Consider the following 26,722-nt stretch of genomic DNA (forward strand, 5'->3'; position numbering starts at 1 on the left):
AATATGGAGTATGCTCAAGGGCCAAATGGCCTACTTCTGCTCCTATTTTTTATGTTTGTATGTAAAACCTTTTCATGGGACAATCCCGCCATTCCAAGAATCGGTCTGGTGAACCCTTGTTGCACTCCCTCTATGGCAAGTATATTCTTTCTTCAGTAAGGAAACCAAAACTGCAATCAGGCTGTATACCACTGCAGTAACACTTCTATACTCCTGTACTCAAATCCTCTTGCAATAAAGGCCAATTTACAGTGCTGCCACCACTGCATAGGAGCACTAGCTCAGGCAAATATATGCCTGATTGCTTGTTGCACCTGCATGTTACCTTGCAGTGAACAAGGACACCCTGGGAGTTGGGCAGAGACAGCAAAGAGGACAATCTCTTCAAAGAGTCGGGAAGGGGGTGGCGGGGAGGAAGTGGAGAAGGGCTCTCAGCAGGCGTCCTTGACCACCTATAGTCTTCAGGAAGCAATTTTCGTACCTCCACCTAAGCCAGGAGCAGTATGTGCATTGTCATTGCTTAATGAAGGAGGTGCCCACAGAACTTACCATCTCTTACAACCAGAGCTGCAGCCCCAGAGCAGGATGAGGTGACTGTGGCCATGAATCTCTTTGTGTCAGGATCCTTCCAGGTCGAAGCGGGTAACATCTGGAACACCTCCCAGTTTGGTGTCCACTGCTGCGTCAGGGAGGTGACAGACGATCTTTATACCAGGCGAGGAGAGTTCATTGTGTTCTCTCTGAATAGGGAGAAGCAGATGGAGGATACACATGCCAGGATAGTGAGCTTCCTCATGGTACAGGGTGCCATCGATTGCACACATGTATCTTTGCAGGCAATGCATCTAAATACAGAGATGTACTACAACCACAAAGGTTACAATTTGCTGAATATCAGGTAGTAGTGACCATGCTCAGCACATTATGGTGCTGGTTGATGCCTTCTATCCTGGCAGCAGTCATAATGCATTCATTGTGCAGCAGTTCTTGTCCCTCGCGCTCTCAGCCACTAGGACAAACCTGAGGATGGCTGCTAAGTGACAAAGGCTCTCCAATTATCACCTCATTACTCCACTCTGCAACCCAAACACACCCAGTCACAGGAAATATTATGGAGCAGACTAATGGAGCACTGAATCAATAGTTGTGCTGGTTGGACCACAATGTGAAGGGGTGGGAGGCCCTTCAGTACTCACTGGAGCATGTGTCCTGATTCCTAATGATCTGCTGTATCCTTCACAACCTGGTCACCATGAGTGCACCAGCTCAGAAGGAGGAGGAGTTAGAGCAAGAGAAGAATGAGAAGGAAGAAAGCAGCACATCCACTTTCTGATCGAGCTGTCCATGATCGCCACATTTGACTATGGTTCCTGTGAACAGAACTCCAATTCCCCATTGGACAACGGACCCACACCTTACCTACCCTCCGGTATGGACCATCACGTTGTCCGCTTGCCACAATTCTGGAATAATTAAAGCCGTGTAACAACCATTCAAAACAATTTTATCAACTAACTAAGCAATATACCATGCAAAAGTCAAGTTGGGCGTTTCCTTAGTACTTGTCTTGTGCCTGAGCCAGTGCTCCTATGCAGTGGCAGCAGCATAGCTGGTGAAAAGCTGCTGACTTTCAATGGGAGGGACTGCAGGTGACCCAGGTGGACACCTTCAAGTAGTTGTGGGCTAGAAAGCCTGACTTCAGACTGCACCACCTCAGCTTGGGCTGCTGCAGCCTGAGCTGGCTGGTTGACAGGCAACAGCAGGGGCATCGATGGAGTGGCAGCAGTGGCAAGACAAATGATGTCTTGCTGAGAGAGTACTGCAGATTTGTGCTGCGCAGAGCCACTACCATTCCTCTGAGGTGACACCTCAGTAATCCTAGTAGTCTACTGGAACACAAACTGCGAGAGTGCTGTGAGACTTTTTAAGCCCGTTTGAACCTTAGTATCCCCAGTCATGATGGCAGGAGCCTGAGCCCACATGGTACTAAGCTAGGCATTCATGTCAAAAAGCTATGATCTCATAACCTCAGTTTGCATTTCCACTGCAGCATTCAGGGGTTGGGTGGTTTCTGCTTGTGTTGCAATGGAAGCTGCAACGTTGGCCATTGGACACTGCAGCCTGGTCTGATCTGTAAGTGTTCTTTTGAAGTTCGCCACCACTTGCATGCTGAAGAGGATGGGCTTCAAGCTCTGCGCAAAAACCATGTGCATAGTGGACACCAAAATCCTCCATGCTCCTGACAGTAACATCAAACTTTCTGGCAGGTCTACTAATGTGCCAAACATTTCCATTTGCACGCCCAGCAACCTTTTTCTGTAAGCTATCCGATCAAAGTCCTGACTCAATCCTCTCTGAAGAACCCGTGTGTGACCTCAAGTAGTGGTATTTCAGCTTCGTCAGTCTTGTTCATCTTGCACTTCACGCTGCCTCATCAGTGTTTGACCAGGTGGCAATTCTTGGGTATCTGAAAGGAGAAATGCACAAGAATAAGGTTGTGGTGAAAGAAGGGGGAGAAACAAGAGGTGCATGCTTATACTATCTGCAACTTGATTGTGGGAGGAAGGGGATTTGCGAAGGTGGGTAAGGTAGGAACATACCATCATTCTTAATGATTTTATCCCTACCGCCTCAGTGATGGCCGCTTTAATGGTGGCCAGATCCATTTCCTTCATGAGGGTGAGGCTATTCAGCCGTGCCTATTCCCCTGCTGGTTAGCTACAGGTGCTGCAAGATAGAGGGAAGTGTGCCACTGAGTGTGGTGCACTCTGTTTGGGTGATGTGCCTGTCATAGTTGAGTAGCTGGCATTGTGTGAAAGCTGTGAGATGTGGATGTGAGGCTTGCAGCATTGGTCATGGTATGAGGATGTGTTGAAGCGATGAATGTGAGGTATGAGTCACAGTTGATAGAGATTGTTGGTAGGTCAGTGAAGTGGTTGTGGTGAATGGAACAGTGTGTGAGGCTAGTGGTTCATTTGTATATGAAAATGCTTTCATTTAGCAGAATGTACCATAAAGGTGCACTGTAGCAATTTGCCAAGCCTCCTGCAACAGCACCTTCCAAACCCACAAACTCTACTACCTGGAACAACAAGAGCAGCGGACACATGGGAACACCACCACCTGCAAGTTCCCCTCCAATCCACACACCATCCTGTCTTGGAAATAGATCACCGTTCCTTCATTGGCACCGGTCCAAATCCCTGGAACTCCCTTCCTAACAGCACTGTGGGTGTACCTGCACCATGTGGATTGCAGCGGCTCAAGAAGGCAGCTCACCATCATCTTCTCAAGGGCAATTAGGGATAGGTTGCAAATGCTGGCTTAGCCAGCAACACACTCATTCCATGAAATAACAAAACAAACCTCACTCACCATGATCACTTGTGAGATCATTGAACTTTTTGACACGTTACATCCAGGCTCTTGGAGTTAGTCTGATGTCAATAGCCATGATGTCTGTCTGCATGGAGGGCCTCCTAACCCCATGAAGGAAGAGGACCTCTCTTCCACCGTCCACCTCCAGCACCAAGCCATTGGAAAACCTTGAAGCATCCTCTTCGGATGGTTGCACCATTTTTCCTCCTCTTTCTACTCAGGGACTCTTCTTTACAAAGTTCCAGTACCTGCTGCAACCAGAATGCACCTTACCTTTACCTAGTGCATGCTATCTTTTAGTGGTGCTAATCTCTCCCAAGCTGGGACTCCCTGCTGAGGTGTGCAGCCCTCAGCATCCTACTTATAATGCAGGGCTGCACACTGCTATCATTTAAATTAGCAGGCAGCATGAAGTTTGCATAATGACTGTATTGCTACAATCGGGTGAGGGTTATTCTGATCCTGTGCCCATTTTCCAGCCGAATCTAATTTTCTCCTCATTATGACTGAGCATTCAGACAATGAGAAGTACCTGTTTCCTTCCAAGTATGCTTACATGTTCCTATGAGATACTAAAATCCTTTCGGAATAGTTAATGTCTGACTGGCACAGAGAATTATCTGAAAATTGGATCAAAATGCCACGCCACGAACGCTTTGGGTTACATTTCTAATTGGTGTGGCCAGAACATGAGCAAACATGAGCTCAAAAATCCCTTTGAGAGAATTAGATGTTTAAGTCTTTCATGATTGAGACGCCTTATGCTGTCACTTTCTGACAGATGTGGTGTGTTTTACATTCCTTAGTGAATGGTTTGTTTGTCTTTTTAGTGAGATCTAAGAGAATTCCCCATGAGGCTGAATTTGTCCATTTATCTATGTGTGAGTTTGTCTCTCGAATATCTTGTTCATCGTGTGAAAGGCTAGCTTAATACTCATGCAGACTTTTCTCTTTGTTATGGCCAGTTCTCAGGAACAGCGCTGAAGAAATATTGCTGGAGGCCTGTTGGGTCAGGGCTCCCTTGACCTCGCCATGGTACCCTGGGATTCTAGCGCTTTCCCAAAACTAGTGGTGTGACTTGTGTTGGAGCTTTCTGCAGCCTGCGAGTTCCCTGGAGCACCCCAAAGAATCAAGCAGGCAAAAAGTAATTCAAATATTTTCCTTCCACAGAAAGCTGTTTGGATCTTTTGTCTTCTGGTTACTATCTCCAGCTATACACCTGTTTCTGCTCTTGATACCTGCATAGTCACTGCTAAAGGATAGGTCTGGTCAGAAGGTTAGCAAGGCCATCCAGATGACTCAATCCAGGAAATTTGGGTGCATCAGCCCTGCAGTAGGTATAGTGCATCTCCATACTCTGCATGTGTTGGGGGTCCATCAAGGGACCCCCAGTGAAAAATGATGGCTAATATAATCATCTGTTTATTTTAAATGTGACGTCCTGTCTCTTTGGGGTTTCCCCCTATTTTTTCCCTTTCTCAGTTGAAGGCAGTGACTGATGATGGATGAAGTTCTATTGAGACTGGTAGTCCTACCCATACATCATTGCATCAGTCAGTATTTATTTGTGCCTACCTAGATGTGAGTGGCAGTGGACTATTTGGTTAACTAGGTCTGAGGCCAATCCTGTCCTCACACAATAACCATACACGCACACACGTGCTGGATAATGATCACGGATCGAAAGACTTGGTGACTTTTCTCTTCCCTAGCTTCTCAGACACTAAAGCCAAACACAGGGAGGCGGTTGAAACAAGCTGACTCAGTGCAGAGAAAAGATCAAACTGGGACCTTGTGATCTATATGTCCAGTGTGACAGCAGGCTCTCTACCTACCCACTCAGCCATTATAGAGCACCTCGCCTCTCAAAATGGAAAGATTTGATTCTTTATAAAATGAGATTGGAACAGCAACAGCTGTTGCTTTAACATTCGCATTGACTGAAGGAGGGGGAGGAAAGAGATTCTCTGAGGGATTTAAGACAGAGGACGAGACTTAATGATGGATTAAAGTCAAAGAAACTCACTGCCGTGTTAAATAGACCTTTCCATTTTTATATGCGCTGGCAAAGTGTCATGGGGAAGGCAAGACCATTGAAGTATGAAATGGTTTGGAGATTGTAAGAGTGAGAAGATTAGCAGAAACAGACGTCGCTTTGAACTGCCATTAATTCGTCACTTATTCCCCATTCCTAATTCTGTGATTTTTTTCTGGCTGCCTTTATCTCTTTCTGACTCTTCTACACACCATTCGCTGCTTGGGGAACAAGCAGGTATTGTGTTCTAGTCTATTTCCTATACACGTTTGGTAGGAGTAAGAAAAGGACAGAGGATTATTTTGTTTGTTTTATTTAGTTCTTGCTTCAAGCTTCTCTTTCCTCCCTTCACTAAAATCAGCAACTTCTCATTCTGAAAGCCACGTTTTTGAACCTGCATCCCACCTCTGTTTGATTTTATTGATTTATTTTAACATTAGTGTCTGTTACATTTGTGCTATTTATATCAGTCCAAATAGCTGACATGATGATTCTGCTCTTGTTTTAATAGGAACTGTAGAGCTAGTGAGTTAATTCATCAGAATTATAACAGACGATGCAGCCGCAGGATCTGGCAGATTCATGTCAAATTATTCTCTCGAGTTCCCTCCTTCTCTCCTAAAGCATTGATTCACTGCTGGCGTACAGCTTTACTCTGAGGGATCACTCTCCCATATCATGCCCACATGTTCCTTGTTCATGTCTGAGTCTTAACTATGAATGCCAGTGGGAAATGTGACTGTGGATGACTTCACAAGTGAGCCTTAACCTTGGGCAACACCCCAGTTGTGAGAAAGGGTGACACCTTTACCTGTCAGTCATTGTGAGAGCTTCATCTCTGTGAAGTTCAAAAGACATGCCATTGAAACTCTCGAGAACAGCTGATTAAAAGTTTAAAAGATGACAGCTATGAAGAAGAATTTTTGGGACATAATGCTATCACTAGCCATTTCAATTGGGTTGATAGTGGTGAACTTTAATAATCTCCACCAGAATGGATTTTTTATTCCGAAGCCCTTGGGTTTTCCTCCTTCCCTGGTGTTTCCAGTTATCAGGCTGCTGTGACGAACCAGTAGCAATAGATTGCCCCCTGGTGGTTATATGAAATTGTACTGCAAAGTGTTTTATTACCAAATAGGGAATCTCAGCAGCTGTTCTTCAGTTCTCCCACTGTAACTTCAGACAAAACACCAGAGAAATGGCATAAATGGCTGTTTGGGCTGTTTCTTCAGGATTTCCACCGGAGAACTTATACCGTTTCATGAACCATTTACATTAATAAATTATAATCACTGTGAATTTCCAAGCGGGTTCCTCCGAGCTGCTGCTGCAACTTTAACTGAAAGCGTGGAGAAACGGCATAAACAGTGTGCATCAGTGGCCTGACTCTTCCTATTATATGTATCGGCGATTCTCTTTCCTTCGTAGTCTCTCTCCCTCACTCTCTCAGACACTGCATAAATTTTCCTGTGCTATGATTTCACAAAATATGAAGATTTATATATTGTAACATTGGGGAACCATAGAGTCTCATGGCACAGCAAGGCCATTTGGCCCATCACACCTACACCAGCTTTTTGAATGAGCCGTTCAATTTTCTCCCGCACCACAGCTCATTTTCCTAAAACCCTGAAAATTAGCCCTTTTCAAGTACATGTCCAGTTGTTTTTTTAAAAGATCCCATGGTTTCACCATTCTTTCAGGTGGCACACTTGAGATCTTGACAACATCTTATGTAAAGATTTTTCTCCCCATTTCCCCTCTAATTCTTTGAACAATTACATTACATCTATGGCCTCTGGCTACTGACCCATTTGCCATACAAAATAGTTTCTCCCTATTGTATCAAAACCTCCCCTTATTTTGAATGCCTTTATTTAGTCTTCTTTACCTGCTCTGCTTTAAGGAGGACAATAACTGCTTCTCCAATATCTGGTGTAATAAATCTCATTTACTGGCAAAGAATTTCTCTGGCACTGAAAATTAACTTTTGTAAGTGGAGTCTCATTCCTTGAGGTTTTAATTATTGCTGGAGATTATTTAAAAATTTACTTTTTTAACTTATTCTTTCTGTCTTTTATCTCTCTCTCTCTCTCTCTCTCAATCCAATCTTTCTTTTTCTCTATTTTGTTTCCTGTACCTGATTTGACATTGAATTAAATATTCTAACTGACTTCCTGGTTCAGACTCTGTGCTGCTGTAAAACAACTTTCCAATTTGATTGATTGAGGCGATACACAGTTTCTTGCCTTGTTACAAAGATCCCTGTGGTGAGAGAATCAGTAAGAGGGAAAAGCATGCTTGACTTCATCCTCACAAACATGTCTGCCATAGATGCATCTATCTATGACAGTGTCGGTAAATGTGATCACCGTGCAGTCATTGTGAAGATGCAGTCCCATCTTCACATTGAGGATACCCTTCATCGTGTTGTGTGGCACTACCGCCGTGTCAACTGGGATCGATTTCAAACAGATCTAGCAACTTAAGACTGGGCATCGATGAGGCACTGTGGGCCATCAGCAGCAGTAAAATTGTACTCGACCACAATCTGTAACCTCATGGCCCAGCATATCGCCCACTCTACCATTACCACCGTGCCAAGGGATCAACCCTGGTTCAATGAAGAGTGCAGGAGGGCATGCCAGGAGCAGCACCAGGCATAATTAAAAATGAGGTGTGAACCTGATGAAGCTATAACACAGAACTACTTGTGTGCCAAACAGCATAAGCAGCAAGCGATAGATAGAGCTGAGCGATTCCACAATCAACAGATCAGGTCTAAGCTTTGCAATCCTGCCACACCCAGTCACAGAATCGCGGGATCACAGAACTTTTTTTTTGCTATGTGCAGGAGGATGCCATTTGGCACATCATGTTTGCATCAGCTCTCCGAATGAGCATTACAATTCAGTGCCATTCTCTTGCCTTTTCCCTGTAACTCTGCACATCATTTCTATTTAAATAATCATCTAATGCCCTCTTGAATGCCTCAATTGAACCTGCCTCCACTACACTTCCAGGCAGTGCATTCCAGACACAAACTACTCACTGTGTGAAAAGGTTTTTTCATGCATCGCAATTGCTTCTTTTGTAAATCACTTTAAATCTGTGCCCGCTCATTCTCAACCCTTTTATGAATGGGAACAGTTTCTCCCTATCTACTCTGTCCAGGCTCCTCATGATTTTGAACACCTCTATCAAATCTCCTCTTAGCCTTTTCCTCTCCAAGGAGAACAGTCCCAACTTCTCCAATCTACCTTCATAACTGAAGTTTCTCATCCCTGGAACCATTTTTGTAAACCTCTTCTGCACTCTCTCCAATGTGTTCACATCCTTCCTCAAGTGTGGTGCCCAGAACTGTACACAATACTCCGGCTGAGGTTTACCTAGTGTACTATACAAGTTCAGCATAACCTCCATGCTCTTGTACTCTATGCTCCTATTAATAAAGCCTAGATACTGTATATTTTATTAACTACTCTCTCCACCTGTCCTGCCACCTTTAATGACTTATGCACACATACACCCAGGTCCCTCTGTTCCTGTATACCCTTTACAGTCGTACCCCTTATTTTGCATTGTCTGTCCATGTTCTTTCTACCAAAATGAATCACCTCACACTTCTCTGCATTGAACTTCATCTGCCACCTTTCTGCCCACTCCACCAACTTATTTATGTCCTCTTGAAGTTCTACACTGTCCTCCTCACAGTTTACAGTGCTTCCAAGTTTTGTATTATCTGAAAACTTTGAAATTGTCCCCTGCACACCTGGAGCTAGATCATGAATATATATCAGGAAAAGCCAACACCGACCCCTGGAGAACTCCACTACAAACCTTCCTCCAGCCCAAAAAATATCCATTAACCATTACTCGCTGTTTCCTATTAGTCAGCCAATTTTGTATCCATGTTGCCATGAGCTATAACTTTTCCCACAAGTCTGTTGTGCGGCACTGTATCGAATGCCTTTTGACCATGTACAGCACATCAACAATATAACCCTCATTAACCCTCTCTCTTACCTCTTCAGAAAACACCAGCAAGTTAATTAAACACGATTTTCCCTTAAGAAATCCATGTTGGCTCTTCCTAATCAACCCACATTTTTCCATGTAAATGCTAATTCTATCCCAAATAGTTGTTTCTAGAAGCTTCCCCACCACCAAAGTTAAACTGACTGGTCTGTATTTGCTGGGCTTATCCCTACAGCATTTCTTGAACAAGACCGTAATGTTTGCAATTCTCTGGCACCTCCCCTGAGTCTAGGGAAGACTGAAAGATTATGGTCAGTGCCCCTGCAATTTCCACTCTCACCTCCTTCAATATCCTTGGATGCATCTCGTCCAGTCCTGGTGGCTGGTCAACTTTAAGTACCGACAGTTTATCCAATACCTCCTTATCAATTATGAACCCTTCTAGTGACAGAGTTTCCTCCTCTGTCACCATGGCCTGGGCAGCATCTGCTTCCTTGGTAAAGACAGATGGAAAGTATTCACTTAACACCTCAGCCATGCCTCCATATGTAAATCCCCTTTGTGGCCCCCAATCAGCCCTACTCCTCCTTTTACCACCCTTTTACTATTTATGTGTCAATAGGAGACTTTGGGATTCCCCTTTATGTTGGCTGTCAGTCTTTTTTCATAATCCCTCTTCACTTCTCTTATTAGCTGCTTCACCTCTCCTCTGAACCTTCTGTATTCAGCTTGATTCTCAATTGTATTTTCCACCTGACACCTGTCATAAGTACACTTTTTCTCCTTTGCTTTATTTCCTTTTTCATCCAGGGAGCTCTGGATTTGTTTAACCTACCTTTCCCTTCAGCTACAATTTCTCTCACCAACATTTGGTTCCATTCTATCCGGCTCAGCTCTGTTCTTGCCCCATTGAAGTTGGCTTTCCTCCAGTTAATTATTCTTACTCTGCATTGCCCATTGTCCTTTTCTATCGTCCTAAACCTTATGATATAATGATCACTGTCTCCTAAATGTTCCCCCACTAACACTTGATCTCCTTGGTCCACCACCTCATTTCCAAGAACCAGGTCTAACAGTGCCTCCGTTCTTGTTGGATTGGACACATACTGCTGTAGAAAATTCTCCTAAACACACTCCAGGAACTCTTGTCCCTCTCCACCCTTTACACCTGCACTATCCCAGTCTATATTCAGGTATTTAAAGTCCCCCATTATAACTATAACGTTTGCACTTCTCTGTAATTTCCCTGCAGATTTTTCCTCTACATCCTTCCCACTAGTTGATGGCCTATAGTCTACACCGAGCAATGTAATTGCACCCTTTTTGTTCCTTAGCTCTAGCCAAATTGATTCTGCCCTTGAACCCTCTGGGACATCCTCTTCCTCCAGCACTACAATGCTCTCCTTAACCAGTACAGCCACCCCGCCTCCTTTCCTTCCTGCTCTATCTTGCCTGAATACCTTGTTCCCAGGAATATTTAACACCCAGTCCTGCCCTTTCTTGAGCCAGGTTTCTGTTATTGCCACAACATCACATTTCTACATGGCAATCTGCACCTGTAACTCACTAATCTTATTTACTATACTCCGTGCATTCACATACATGCAGTATAACCCTGATTTGGACTTCAATATTTTTTCCCTTACTCTAACTCTGCCTACTTACTATCCTCTATCCTAGTGCTGTCTGTCTCTCCCAGTATTTTGTACACCTTGGTATTACTCGCTAATACCCTCTCCTCATTCCCACATCCCTGCCCAGTAAGTTTAAAGCACCCCCAACAGCACTAGCAAAACACCCCGCAAGGAACTCAGTCCCAGCTCTGTTCAGGTGCAACCCGTCAGACTCGTACAGTGCCCCAGGAATCTGAAGCTCTCCCTCTTGCACTATCTGTCCAGCCATGCATTCATCTGCCTTATCCTCCTATTTCTGTGCTCACTTGCATGTGGCACTGGGAGTAATCTGGACGTTACTACTTTTGAGGTCCTGCTTGCTAATTTTCTACCTAGCTCCCTTAATTCTGTCTGTGGGACCACGTCCCCCTTCCCAAGTAAGTCATTGGTACCAAGATGGACCATGACCTCTGGCTGTCCACCCGCCCCCAGAAGAATGTTCTGCAGCCACTCGGTGACATAATTGACCCTGGTATCAGGGGGGCAACATGCCATCCTGGAGTCGTCTATGGCCACAGAAATGCCTGTCTGTTCCCCTAACTAATGAACCCCCTATCACTATAGCTGTTCCTTTCTTCTTCTTCCCCTCCTGTACAGCCAAGCCACTCGTGGTGCCACAAACTTGACTGCACTCCTCTGAGGAACCAGTGCCTTCACCAGTATCCAAAACGGAAAACTGATTAACGAGCAGGATCCCAGGGGTCTCCTGCACTACCTGCCATGTTCTCTTGGACTGCCTGGTGGTCACCCATTCCCTTTCTGCCTCCAGGCTCCTAAGCTGCAGTGTGACCACTTCTCTGAATGTACCATCTCTCAGCCTCGCGGATGAGCCACTGTGACTCCAGCTGCCGCTCAAGTTTCTGCAGCTGGCAGCACTTCCTATACTTGTGGTCGTCTAGGTCACCAGCAGTGTCCACAACTTCCCACATATTACAGGACATGTGTTCTACACAACTGAGCTGCCCTGCCATGTCTTAACTTTACTTCGCTTATGCTAACTGGCTGAAGCATTTGCAACAATCTTCAGCCAGAAGTGCTGAGTGGATGATCTGTCTCGCCCTCGTCAGGAGGTCCCCAGCATCACAGATGCCAGTCCTCAGTCAATTCGATTCACCCCACATGATATCAAGAAATGACTGAAGGCAATGGATACTGCAAAGGCTATGAGCCCTGACAATATTCTGACAATAATACTGAAGACTTGTACTTCAGAACTTGCCGTGCCCCTAGCCAACCTGTTACAGTACAGCTACAACACTGGCATCTACCTGCAATGTGGAAAATTGCCCGGGTACGTTCTGCAAACAAAAAGCAGGACAAATCCAACCCGGCCAATTACCGCCCCATTAGTCTACTTTCGATCATCAGTAAAGTGATGGAAGAGGTCATCAACAGTGCTATCAAGCGGCACTTGCTTAGCAATAACCTGCTCACTGGCACCCAGTTTGGGTTCCGCCAGGGCCTCTCAGCTCCCGACCTCATTACAGCCTTGGTTCAAACGTGGACAAAAGCTCCAAAACTCAGTGCTCAAGTTTCTACCTAGGTCCTTAAACCTGAGGGTGAGTTGACATCAAGGCAGCACTTGACCGAATGTGGCATCAAGGAACCCTAGCAAAACTGGACTGAATGGGAATCGGGGGAAAACTCTGCTGGTTGGAGTCATACCTAGCATAAAGGAAGATGTTTGTGGTTGTTGGAAGTCAGTCATCTCAGCTCCAGAACATCACTGCAGGAGTTCCTCAGGGTAATGTCCTTGGCCCAACCATCTTCAGCTGCTTCATCAATAACTTTCCTTCCATCATAAGGTCAGAAGTAGGGATATTCGCTGATGATTGCACAATGTTCAGCACCATTCGTGACTCCTCGGACACTGAAGCAGTCCATGTCCAAATGCAGCAAGACCTGGACAACATTCAGGCTTGGACTGACAAGTGGCAAGTAACATTTGTGCCACACAAGGACCATCTCCAACAAGAGAGAATCTAACAATCACCTCTTGACTGTCAATCACTGAATCCCCCACTATCAACATCCTGGACGTTACCATTGACCAGACACTCAACTAGACCTGCCACATAAATACTGTAGTTACAAGAGCAGGTGAGACACTAGGAATCCTGCAGCGAGTAACACACCTCCTTTCACCCCAAAGTCTGTCCACCATCTACAAGTCACAGGTCAGGAGTGTGATGGAATATTCGCCACTTGCCTGGATGAGCGCAGCTCCAAAAACACTCAAGAAGCTTGACACCATCCAGGACAAAGCAGCCCGCTTGATTGGCACCCCATCCACATTCATTCCCTCCATCACCGACACACATTGGCAGCAATATGTACCATCTACAAGATGCACTGTAGTATCTCACAAGGCTCCTCAGACAGCACCTTCCAAGCCCACGACTGCTACCATCTAGAAGGACATGGGCAGCAGACACATGGGAGCACCACCGCTTGGAAGCTCCCTTCCAAGTCTCTCACCATCCTGGCTTGGAAAGATATTGCCGTTCCTTCACTGTCGCCGTGCCAAAATTCTGGAACTCCCTCCCCAACAGCACTGTGGGTTTACCTTCACCACATGGACTGCAGTGGTTCAAAAGACGGCTCACCACCACCTTCTCAAGGGCAATTAGGGATGGGCAATAAATGCTGGCCCAGCCAGCGAAGTCCACATCCCATGAATGAATTAAAAAAAAATAAAAATAATCATGCAGGTCAAACAAATTAGCTATTCTCCACTGCCTGAGATCACTTTCTTTTCGAGGCAGAGCTCTTTCCTTTTTCTGGGTGAGAACTCTACTGATGTTTCCCATTGACCACACAATGGGTTGATGGCTAAGCAATTCATTGCACAATATGGCAACCATTGTCACTTTAAGTCTCTTCCATTGAAATTGTGAGGGATAGTCAGTCAGCCTGGGAAAGCCATTTGCATTTCAGGTAATTTCCCAGAGATATGTTCAGACGTGTCTGACCTTGTCTGCACAGAAACAACAAAATAAATCACCTGACTCTGCTGGAATCCTTTTTGTTACAGTAAATTGTCCATTCTTTTTTTAAAAAAGGTGAAGTGTCCATCTTCCTCGTAAGTTTTACAGGCATAAGAAGTGGCTGTGACAGCTGTAAAATTACTGGGAGTTTAATTGATCTAACTTAGGAGGGAGAATTGTTGAATTTACAACACAGCTTTTTACACTCAACAGCTTATTTATATAGTGCCTTTGACATAATGAGATGTACCAAGGCACCTCACAGGAGCATTATAAAACTAAGTATGCCATATCAAGAGATATTAGGCCAGATGGCTGAATGCTTGGTCAAAGAGGTAGATTTTAAGGAATGTCTTAAAGGAGGCAAGCGAGGCAGAAAGGCAAAAAGGTATAAGGAGGTTATTCCAGAGCTTAGGGCCTAGGCAGCTGAAGGCAATGGTGGAGCAATTAAAACTGAGAGTGCACAGGAGGCTAGAATTAGTTTAGTGCAGATATAACATGGGCTTGTAGGGCTGGAGGAGATTTTTGAGTTAGGGAGGGGTGACACCACAGAAGGATTTGAAAACAAGGATGAGAATTTTATAATCAAGACATCGTTTGACTGGGAGCCAATTTCGATCAGCAAGCCCAGGCCTGATGGAGAATGGGACTTCCTCCATTTTAGGGTACAGGCAGCAGAGCTTTGGATGGCCTCAAGCTTACAGAGGGTAAAATATGTGAGCCAGCCAGGAGTTTATTGGAATAGCCAGGTCTAGTGTTAATGAAGGCATCAATGAGGGTTTCAGCAACAGCTGAGCTGAGACAGGGGCAAGGTCAGGCAATGTTACAGAGATGGAATAGATGGTCTTAGAGATGGCATGAATATGTGGCTGAAGGTCCATTTCAGGATCAAATGTGACACCAAGGCTGCAAAAGGTTTGTCTTAGTCTAAAGCTGTTGCCACTCCCTGATGTAGTTTCTTTTGAAGTTCCTGAAGTAACTGTTGCATTTTGGGATCTTTTAGCTATTTTCCATTGAAAAGATTTGGAAGACTTAAAATTGTTTTTAAAGACTAGGTCTATCCGTGCAAATAAAAGAGAATATGAAGTCTGAGATGCTAGGTAGTAAAGGTGCTATTGAGCTCGCTTTCATTTTGTTTCCTTGCTGAATGACAATAATAAGCATTCAGGAGTTTTTTCACTGATTGACAATGTGTTGGAAGATTTTTATCTCCTTCAGGGTGTGGACAGCCATGGATAGAGATAGACACTGACACACGCAGTCTGGCTTTTGCAAACAGGACACTTTGCAAGAAGTCAGAGTGTAAAAATCTGCAAGAATCCTAGAACATTCGAGAAAGGAGTTTGAAAAGCGTGATGATTCTATTACTAGTGCAAATGTTGTCATTATCAATGCAATTATCGAATACTGTACCTTAATGACACTGATTCTTATCCATTTAATTTGCATAAACATTTGTACGCCTAATAGTGCCTACATGTAGTACAAAGAGTAGTTCACCCACACAAAACAGTATGTGAAATAACTTCAGTGTTTCCATGGAGATATCACAGCTTAAAGGTTTTGATAATAGGTAATTGGAAGCCACAGGCAGAAAGCCAAGTTCATCAAAGCCTGGGACCGATTATTGCCAAGAACCACCAACTCCATGTGCATACTGTTCTTTCTTCCTTAAAAATGTGACCTAATTTGGGAATCATCAAATCATGTAAAAACAAAACCTTAAGATAAATCCCACCAAGAGCCACATTTGGTTATGTTTTCTATATTCTAACATAAAGCTGCTGCATTTCTGCAATTTTGCATCAAAATTGAAATAGTGCCAGTAAAGAATGCTACCATCAATTTGGGTTTGCCATAGATATCCTCTCAGTTTACGTGTCAGTCAATCACTGATTTAAATTCCCTGGACATTTTAATTTTCTGGGAGTGGACTTCAACAGCCTGCATCTACTTGTAAGAAGGGACATTTAAACAACATCCCCTTGTGATCTGGAACAGATGCTCATGGGCAGAATTTTGAGTTCGGCAGGTGGGCACAGTCAGTGGGCACGGGATGGGCCAGAAGTGGGCTGCTGCCGACAATGGGCTCCCACCCGCGATTTCACACTGGAGGGCCAACTAAGGCCCACCCAGCTTGAAACGTGACTCCCCATTGGCCGGGAAGGGGCGGGCAGGGGCAGGGGGCTGTCGGCCGCCGGGTCCAATGGTGACCTGGCGGCCGGTTTAAAAACGGCTCAGGCAGCCCCTGGAAAGTTGCCATGGAAGAACATTTGCTCTGTGTTAGCAAAGTGATGGAGTTCAGTGCGGCTGGAGATGCCAGGTGGGAGGGCAGGTCGGGTGGGCGCTCGGCACCCCCCCCCCACCGGCTTTTCGGATGAGTGCCTCGAGGTCTTCCTGAAGGAGGTAGCTGCCAGGAGGGACACACTTGTCCCCAGAGATGGGAGAAGGAGGCCACCGCACCTCATAAAGAGGGCATGGGAGGAGATGGCAGCGCTGGTTAGCAGCCATGACGTGGTGTGGCAAACATGGGTAAAGTGCCAGAAGAAGCTCAGTGACCTGCTGCACTCTGGAAGGGTGAGTACCATGTTGGCCTGGGTCAATGTGCAGAGTGTTAAGTTGCAGCTGCACCCCCGAGCATCTCAGGGGTGGTAGACTCTGAGTGCCAACTATCAATGATGTCAGAGCTGGCCAAGGGGGTGACCCCTGGCTTGAGGGCCATGACTCGGATGTGCCCTGCGATGTACCTCAACTGGGATTGGCCAGGCTACAATGGCGCTGCAGGTAGAGAGTGGACTAATCAATGCTCCTCTGTCCTTTTTTTATTTATTTACAGGATGTGGGCTTCGCTGGCTGGGCCAGCATTTATTGCCCATCCCCAGTTGCCCTTGAGAAGGTAGTGGTGAGCTGCCTTCTTGAAGCACTGCAGACCATGTGGTAGGAAGGGAGTTACAGGATTTTGATCCAGCGACAGAGAAGGAACGGCGATATATTTCCAAGTCAGGATGGTGAGTGACTTGGAGGGGAACTGCCAGGTGGTGGTGTTCCCACCTTGTGGATGTGGTGCCAATCAGGTGAGCTGCTTTGTCCTAATGGTGTCAAGCTTCTTGAGTGCCTTTGGAACTGAACTCATCCAGGCAAGTCAGGGGTATTCCGTCATACTCCTGACTTGTGCCTTGTAGATGGTGGACAGACTTTGGGGAGAAAAGAGGTGAGTTACTTGCTGCAGGATTCCTAGTGTCTCACCTGTTCTTGTAGCTACAGTATTTATATAGCTAATCCAGTTCTGCAATGGTATCCCCCCCAGAATGTTGATAGTGGGGGATTCAGTGATGGTAATGCCATTGAAAATCAAAGGGTGATGGTTACATTCTCTCTTGTTGGAGATGGTCATTGCCTGGCACTTGTGTGGCACAAATGTTACTTGCCACTTGTCATCCCAAGCCTGGATATTGTCCAGGTCTTGCTGCATTTGGACATGGACTGCTTCAGTATCTGGGGAGTCGCGAATGGTGCTGAACGTCGTGCAATCATCAGTGAACATCCCCACTTCTGACCTTATGATGGAAGGAAGGTCATTGATGAAGCAGCTGAAGATGGTTGGGCCGAGGACACTACTGAGGAACTCTTGCAGTGATGTTCTGGAGCTGAGATGACTGACCTCCAACAACCACAACCATCTTCCTTGGCGCTGGGCATGACTCCAACCAGTTGAGACTTTTCCCCCTGATTCCCATTCACTCCAGTTTTGCTCGGGCTCCTTGATGTTACACTCAGTCAAATGTGGCCTTGATGTCAAGGGTAGTCAATCTCACCTCACCTCGGGCATTCAGCTCTTTTGTCCATGTTTGAACCAAGACTGTAATGAGGTCAGAAGCTGAGTGGCCCTGGCAGAATCCAAACTGGCTGTCAGTGAGCAGGTTATTGATAGCACTGTTGATGACCCCTTCCATCACTTTACTGATGATTGAGAGTAGACTGATGAGGTAGTAATTGGGTTGGATTTGCTCTGCTTTTTGTGTACAGAACATACCTAGACAATTTTCCATGTAGCCGGGTAAATGCCAGTTTTGGTTCCCTTACCATCGGTTGCAGACCCAGCCTAGCAGCTATGACCTTTCGAACTCGGTGAGTAGTGGTGCTACTGAGCCATTCTTGGTGATGGACATTGAAGTTCCTCACCCAGAGTACATTCTGCACCCTTGCCACCCTCAGTGCTTCCTCCGAGTGATGTTCAACAGCTGAGTGAGAGTGGTACCTGGTAATCAGCAGGAGGTTTCCTTGCCCATGTTTGACCTGATGCCATGAGACTTCATGGCATCCAGAATTGATGTTGAGGACTCCCAGGGCAACTCTCTCCCAATCGTATATCACTGTACGTCACTTCTGCTGGGTCTGTCCTGCCTGTGGGACAGGACAAACCCAGGGATGATGATGGTGGTATCTGGGACATTATCCGTGAGATATGATTCTGTGAGGATGACTGTGTCAGGCTGTTGCTTGACTGGTCTGTGAGACAGCTCTCCCAATTTTGGCACTAGCTCCCAGATGTTAGTAAGGAGATCTTTGCAGGGTCGACAGGGCTGAGATTGCCGTTGTCGTTTCTGATGCCTAGGCTGATGCCGGATGGTCCGGACTGGTTGCATTCCTTTTTTGAGACTTTGTAGCGATTTGATACAACTAAGTGGCTTGCTAGGCCATTTCAGAGGGCATTTAAGAGTCAACCACATTGCTGTACACAACCACATTACGACGTACACAAAATCACACGGCAACGTAAAATCCATCTTGATTGCCTTTTTAATGGCCTTAACCAGCCTCGTAATTGATGGCTGTCGCGGCTCCGACAGCCTCGCGTGCGCTCACTGACCGAAATATCGCACGATTGCACAATGACGTCGGGACGCTCACCTGACATCATCAAGCGCTATTTTACGTTCAAGTGGGGCGGGCGTGTGCCCGCTCGCTTGGTGAAAAATTCTGCCCCATGCCTTTTGTACTTGTGTTTCTTTAGTATCCCTGAAGGCAGGCCAAGAAATAGTTTGAGACTTGTTATGAATTGATAATCCTGCTCTATTTCCCATCGGGTGGACACACAAAACAATTACAATGGATTCATTTATTTTTATGAATGCAACTTATTTTTACAATGATCATGCGACGCTGACCCACTTCAGTGAATCAGTCCTGTCTCAAGTAAGTTGGTGAATCATCTTGCTTGACTTAAAACTGATTCTTTCATGAACAATTCGACATACAAAAATCTACTGAATAGGCTGCATCTGAATTTAAACTCCGTGTACGTGCCTAAGAACACATGAAACCAATACTTGTTCTATTCCGGAAAGCCAGATGCTGAAGGATAGTACTGGAGCCGATCTTTACTCAGCATTGCATTTATTTACAGTGTAAAACATTACAAACATAAATCTCCAAACTGTTGGAGAGTATTTATAGACTCTTTTTGAAAACAAAATCAATAAATTAAACTAAAAATCAATGAGAGGTGACAGCCCCTGGTGGGGCAGTGTTCCTTTATATGTGCTCAAGTGAAGCCCCAATTCATGTCCTCCACCTGCATATAATTAAACACAATTGATATACAATTTAAAAAAATTATTATCTAAAAATCAACAGAATCAGCAGTTTTTGTTTATAATTCATTTCACTCCAAACCCGGTCATTACCATGAATAGATGGGTTCACAGACTAATTGAACAGCAGTTTGGTTGACTTTCTATAACCAGAAGGCTCTTATTTCTGTGATCTCAGAAATGCTTTCCTCTTTCTCCTGGACTGCCAACCCAGGCATTATGGTGCAGAAGCAAAATACTGTGCATGCTGCAAATCAGAAATAAAACCAGATACTTCTGGAAATACTCAGCAGGTAAGGCAACATCTGTGGAGAGAGAAACAGAGTTAATGCTTCATCAGGATTTTGATGAAAGACTATTGACCTGAAATATTAACTCTGTTTCTCTCTCCACAGATGCTGCCTGTTGATTATTTCCAGTATTTTTTTTATATTTCAGATTTCCAGTATGCATTGCATTTTACTTTTGTATAAGGTTCAAACATGGACAAAAGAGCTGAACTCCTGAGGTGAGGTGAGAGTGACTGTCCTTGACATCAAGGCCGCTTTTGACCAAGTGTAGCATCAAGGAGCCCGAACAAAACTAGAGTCGGTGAGAATCAGGGGGAAAATTCTCTGCTGGTTGGAGTCACACCCAGCACAAAGGAAAATATTTGTGATTGTTGGAGGTCAGTTATCTCAGCTCCAGGACATCACTGCAGGAGTTCCTCAGGGTAATGTACTTGGCTCAACCATCTTCAGCTGCTTCATCAATGACCTTCCTTCCATCATAAGGTCAGGGGTGGGGATGTTTGCCGATGATTGCACAATGTTCAGCACCATTCACAACTCCTCAGACACTGAAGCAGTCCATGTCCAAATGCAGCTAGACCTGGCTTGGGCTGATAAGTGGCAAGTAACATTCATGCCACACAAGTGTCAGGCAATGACCATCTCCAACAAAAGAGAATCTAACCATCGCCCCTTGACGGTCAATGGCATTACCATCATTGAATCCCCCACAATCAACATTCTGGGGGTTACCATTGACCAGAAACTGAACTGGACTAGCCATATTAATACTGTGGCTACAAGAGCAGATCAGAGGCTGTTACGAGTAATTCACCTCCTGACTCCCCAAAGCCTGTCCACCATCTACGTGGCACAAGGCAGGAGTGTGATGGAATACTCTCCACTTGCCTGGATGAGTGCAGCTCCCACACCACTCAAGAAGCTTGACACCATCCAGGACAAAGCAGCCCTCTTGATTGGCACCACATCCACCATCATTTACTCCCTCCACCACTGACGCACAGTAGCAGCACTGAGTACCATCTACAAGATGCACTGCAGGAATTCAACAAGGCTGCTTAGACAGCATCTTCCAAACCCATGACCGCTACCATCTAAAAGAACAAGGGCAGCAGATAGATGGGAACACCATCATTTAGAAGTTCCCCTCCAAGTCACTCACCGTCCTGACTTGGAAATATATCACTGTTCCTTCACTGTCATTGGGTCAAAATCCTGGAACTCCCTTCCTAACAGCACTGTGAATGTACACACACCACATGGACAGCAGTGGTTTATGAAGGCAGCTCACCACCACCTTCTCAAGGGCAACTGGGGATGGGCAATAAATGCTGGCCCAGCCAACGAAGCCCACACCCTGTGAATGAATAATTTTAAAAATGGGAGATTTGATCGAGGTGTTTAAAATCGTGAAGTGTTTTGATAGAGTAAATAAGGAGAAACTGATTTTAGTGGCATAAGGATCAATAACCAGAAGACACAGGTTCCAAGTAATTGGCAAAAGAATTAGACCACGCGAGGAAAAACAGATTTAGCAGTGAGTTATCGTGATATCTGAAATGCATAACTGAATGAGTGAGTGAAGCAGATTCTCTTCTGGAGAATAGAGAGGAAAATAATTTGATTTAAAAGAGAAATTCTCAGCTTTACCGACAGCATGAGAATTAGCTACTGCAGAATAGGGGAGGGAAGATGAGCTTTTTCAAAGCAAGTGCCTGTGAATTAAAGTGTTACTGCTTATTAAATGTCTCAGTTTATGTCCAGGAGTATTAAACTTCATTTTTCTTCCTCTGTTGCAAGGGAACCTTCTCACAGGCTGCTGGAAAACTTTATCAAGAACAGGAACATCGCTACTGCATGTCAACTGGATGGCCCCTTGAACAATATTGCACTCCTCCCCAGTCACACAGTGTGCGAGATGGGGGAACTGACCCAAATAGGTGAAGTACCAGGCAAATTGTGAGCCTGTTTTAGACGAAAGTGAATTTTCTAATGGTGCAAGCTGCAAATATTGTCTCAGTGTGGAGTGTGCATGTGCTGCTCCAGTGGTCCGGAGGACAGAAGTGCAACACAGTATAAAGTTAGTGTGTATGGAGAGAGCTTGATGCCACTTTGATACAAAAGCATGAGTTTAAGAACTGTTATCAGTGGTATATTAAACTTATTTTTTCATCAATATCACTTTTTAAATACCAATAATTGTACCTGATCCAATATAATATAATATTCTAGGGCTAATATACATACTGTGCTGGCATTTGTACATTGTTGAATTGACCATGAAGAAAAGTAGGTGTTGCGTGAATAACATGGAAAGAGGCCAATATGTAATTGTATACTTCTTCCTCAAGTTAGCCGTCTAATGACCTTGTTTTTTAAATGTAAACTAATTTTTATCCTGCTGTTGTTATACAGAATAATTATGTATATTTATCATCTTCAACAAATTTGGTAATGTATTTGCATTCTTTGACCCATGAGAAATGTTACTTGATTTGAATTCATAAAGACAGTCAAGTTTAAAATGGGTGTGTCTTAGATGAAACAAATAAACGCCAAAATAAATTTACTGCAAGGAGTTGAGAGTAAACTACGTCCTGTGATCATTTAGTTAATCTGTGGTTTGATGTAAGTTTGAAATGAAAGAACATAGGAGTTTTTAACCCACTCACTTAACCTGTCTATATCCTTTTGCAGCCTCTTTGTGTCCTCACAGCATACTCTGCCACCTAATTTTGTATCATCAACAAATGTGAAAGTACATTACGCTTGGTCATTTAAGTAACTGATACAGAGTTTAAACAGCTGAAGCCCAAGCAATGATCCTTGTGGTATCCCACTATATACAGGCCACCAACTCAAAAATGACTCATTTGTTCCTACTGTCTGCCTTCTGTCCTTTAACAAATCCACAGTGCATATTAATATACCACCCCAATCCCATGAGTCTTTTGGGTAATAAGGTTTGGCACCTCATTAAATGCTTTTTGAGAATCCAAATACATGAGATCCACTGGGTCTCCCTTATCCACCCTTCTTGTTACATCCTCAAAAACTTGTAACAGATTTGTCAAATATAATTTCCATTTCATAAAACCTTTGTCCAATTATATTCTGATTTTTTTTAAGGGCCCTACTATCATGTTTCCTAATAATAGATTCTAGCATTTTCCCCTTACTGATATCAGGCAACTGGCATGGTTTGCTGTTTTCTCTGGCTCCCTCCTTTCTTGCATATCAGGATTACGGTTTCTACCTTCCAATCCATGGGACGTATATGCAAATAATTCTTAGGCATTATGGGGTGAGTCTTTAATGATGACTTAATAGTGAAATGCTGATGGAGGAACACTCCAATAACTTTGTCATGCAGAAAAAAAGATAGTTGGCACTGTGCCACATCCTTAAGTAACTGAGAAATACTGTAACCCTTACAATTTCAGAAGAGTAAACAATGATTCTGTGGACTGACTGTGACATGTTTCTGACATTGCTTTGTGCTAGTGTAGATGTATGATGCTCCATTTTCTATTTGTACTTTGTCTGGTGATGAGGAAACTCTGAGGTTGATTTGGAAACATTGTTTGGATCTTCATGCTTTTAAAGATCTGTCTGTGACAGTGACCACTTCAAACTGCCAATATATCATTTGAAATTGAAAGAAATGTTTCGAGTAGAGTCTTGGGAATTGAATTTGTTTGCTGATATCCTGTTATTGGACTGCAAAAGGCAAAAATAAATGTATGAGGCAACAAATTATTGATTGAAGCAGAACATTGAAATCACTGCATTCCGACACTCTTAACATAGCTTGTCCGAGGAGAGAGGAAAATACACATTGGGAGCAGTTACTGTCTATTTACCATAAATCCTACACATTGTTGAAATATCTTATTGTGCTAGAAAATTGGATTAGTATGATAATTAACTATCAGTGTGGATTTTCAGCTTGTTGCCCCCGCATTAAACTGGCAATATGAATTGGTCATGTGAAATGAAAGTTGAACAGTGAGTTGCTGATTTGGCACCTCAGGGTGTGTGTGCGCGCGTGTGTGTGCATGTGTGCATATGCATGGCTAGGGACATATTGATTCCAGGGATTCATCTACATAACCTGAAGCTATGCCCTACTAGACCCCGTGGGATGAGCTTAGTGGCCTGTGGGCAGGGGTGGAATTTTGAGTGAAAGGAGGCCAGAATCAAATGCTCCAATTACTAAGGTAAATGTTTGAGGGGGGATTCAGTCATTTTGAGGGTATTGGAAGCTCTGAGCAGGAAAGGTTTAAAGTTTTCTTGTATATTCCACCAGGCCCATAAGGAAACAGATTTTCTTTTAAACAACTGATCTTGCTGTGCCTCATGGATCCACTTACAGGACACACAAAAATTGGGTTAAGATTGCACTCCAGTCTGATGATGTCATTTGAAAGATGACGGGGCTTTGGATGCATAAGAAATTCACTGGACTGGTACCAGTGATGAGGGAATTCAGCTATGTGGAAAATCTGAAGAAGGTGGGGCTTTAGCAGAAAAGGTTATCAGGAGGTGTTCAAAAACATGAAGCATTTTGATAGAGTAAATAAAGGGAAACTGTTTCCAATGGTGGGAGGGTTGTGAACCATAGAACACAAATTTAAGCTGAGTGGCAAAAGACCAGGGGGAACATGAGGAAACATTTTACACAGTGGAGTGGTGAAATCTGGATTAGACTGTCTAAAAAGGTTGTGGAGCAGATTCAATAGTAACATTCAAAAGAAAGTTGGTAAATACTTGAAGGGGGAGAAAATACTGGGATAAGGGTAAAGAGCAGAGGAGTATGACTAGTTGGCTAGCTACTTCAAAGAACTGGCACAGGGATAATGGGCTGAATGGCCTTTGTGCCGATTCATTCTATGATTCTATGACTGCATCCCCTCCACTAAATAAAATATTGGTAGCTTTGAGGACATTTAGCAGTGATTTTTTTTTGTTACTCAGATGTATGACCATGTAGGCCATGTCCTAATAAATGATTGTCACGCAGAGTATGCATATGTACACTCCTCCATTCAGATGTGTCTTATCTCAATTTACGTTGGTTAACTCCTTTTATTGCTGCTGGCTTCCGGCAGAACAGGGCAAAGTGTTAAAAAAGCAATTCAAACTTCAAACGGTTCGAAATGGCTTATTTCAATCTCTGTTTTTTGCTCGCAGGTGTTGTCCAGCATCTGCTGAATGGAGAACATTTGCATGACACGTATATTAAGAAGCACAAACTGCTGCCTGACAACTGGACAACCAAACAACTGTACGTAGAGTCAACAGGGAAAAGCCGGACACTGCAGAGTGGGCTAGCTCTGCTCTACAGTCTACTACCAAAACTCGATTGGGGAAAAATACGCGTCCGGTACCAGTGGAGCACCATCTTCTGCTCCAACAGCTGTGATTGCCCAATGCGTAATCACTATCTGGAGGAGGAGCAACGACGCCAGTACAACTTACGGGTTAAAAATAGCCTATTGGAACAAACATACATAAACATGGCAAAAATCGTGGGGATTCCCACAAGACGGTTGAGAGCAGCTAATCCCATTGATTCCCTACTGTGCCATTTCTGTCACAATGTCTCATTTCCATGCACAGAATATGGTTGCATTAACCTGGACCACTTTATAGTCATAAAGACACATCAGCTGGAGGATGAACGCGACAGGCAGAGGAAGAAATTGTATTATAAATATGCACTACTTGCAACCCACCCTATTTTAAACCAGACTGCCACTCGCATGCAACAGATCACTCAAGGAAAAAAGGATGAGATATTTGCTCTCTACTCTGCTCATGATGTCACTGTGGCACCCCTGCTGAGCGCTTTGGGCATTCCTGATGCTAGCTTTCCTCGATTTGGTGCCCGAATAATCTTTGAAATCTGGCAAAATGGAAAGGACAAAAGACAGAATTTTATTCGCATTCTGTATAACGGCAATGATGTCACATTCCAAACCTCATTCTGCTCTGGGCACAAAGCACGTTCCAAACACCTCCTCTGTCCTTTTGAGAACTTCCTAAATTTTGTGAGAAGGGACATGTTTGCAGTTTTTAACAGCACAAATTATTATGATGCATGCCACAGAAGGGTATTTTGAATGCCTCAGCTGCTGGACCCTCAGTGTTAAGCTGTGTGTTGTGTGTTTTAATGTTATTGATTCAAACTGCTGGTGTTATATTTTGATGAAAACATTCCTTTCCCAATAGCAGAGTTGTTTTATTTCCAATGACAATAAATTATAACATGTTCCAGGTTGACTTCTTATCATGTTTTGGATTATCAAATTCCATTGAAGCTAAACATAGATATGGTAACATTAAAGCTTTCTAAAATAATCCAGGGACAAGATAGAGGCACTATCATACATATTTAATATATTTTTGGGAAAAGGTGTAGTGCCAGAGGACTTTCAGATTGCTACCTATATTTAAGCAGGGAGATAGAACATGCCCAGGAATCTTTGGACCAATCGACTTAATTGGTAGGCGAAAAATAAAGAAGAAAATAGAAAAATATCTAGAAACTAAAATATAACAATGAATAGTCAACATGGATTTTAAAAGGAGAAATCCTGCATGACAACCTCATTAAATTCTTTGAAGAGGTAAGAGAGCGACCACTGAGAACTGAACACTCTGAGTATGATGGCCGCATCAACAAGAAAGGTATAATCTAGGGTGCTTTAGTGATTGTGTTGTTTAGCTTTGTGTTTTTGCTTAGCTTCAATTGTGGCTAACTCAATTCTCCTTTTACTTTGTG

General features: G+C 44.0%; 1 protein-coding gene across 3 annotated transcripts in view; it reads left to right on the forward strand.

The window, feature by feature from the left end:
• Window positions 1-26,212, forward strand: part of pxylp1 (2-phosphoxylose phosphatase 1) — a 191,164-nt gene extending 164,952 nt beyond the window's left edge. For all 3 annotated transcript variants that reach the window (XM_078563688.1, XM_078563686.1, XM_078563687.1), the window contains 2 exons: window positions 21,736-21,875; window positions 25,129-26,212. In XM_078563688.1, coding sequence (XP_078419814.1) covers window positions 21,736-21,875; window positions 25,129-26,060 — 1,072 coding nt within the window. In that variant the 3' untranslated portion in view covers window positions 26,061-26,212. The remainder of the gene's footprint in view (window positions 1-21,735; window positions 21,876-25,128) is intronic.
• The last annotated feature ends 510 nt before the right edge of the window (window positions 26,213-26,722 follow it).

This window comes from Cetorhinus maximus, chromosome 19 (assembly GCF_964194155.1).
Source record: "Cetorhinus maximus chromosome 19, sCetMax3.hap1.1, whole genome shotgun sequence".
Lineage (NCBI taxonomy): Eukaryota > Metazoa > Chordata > Chondrichthyes > Lamniformes > Cetorhinidae > Cetorhinus > Cetorhinus maximus.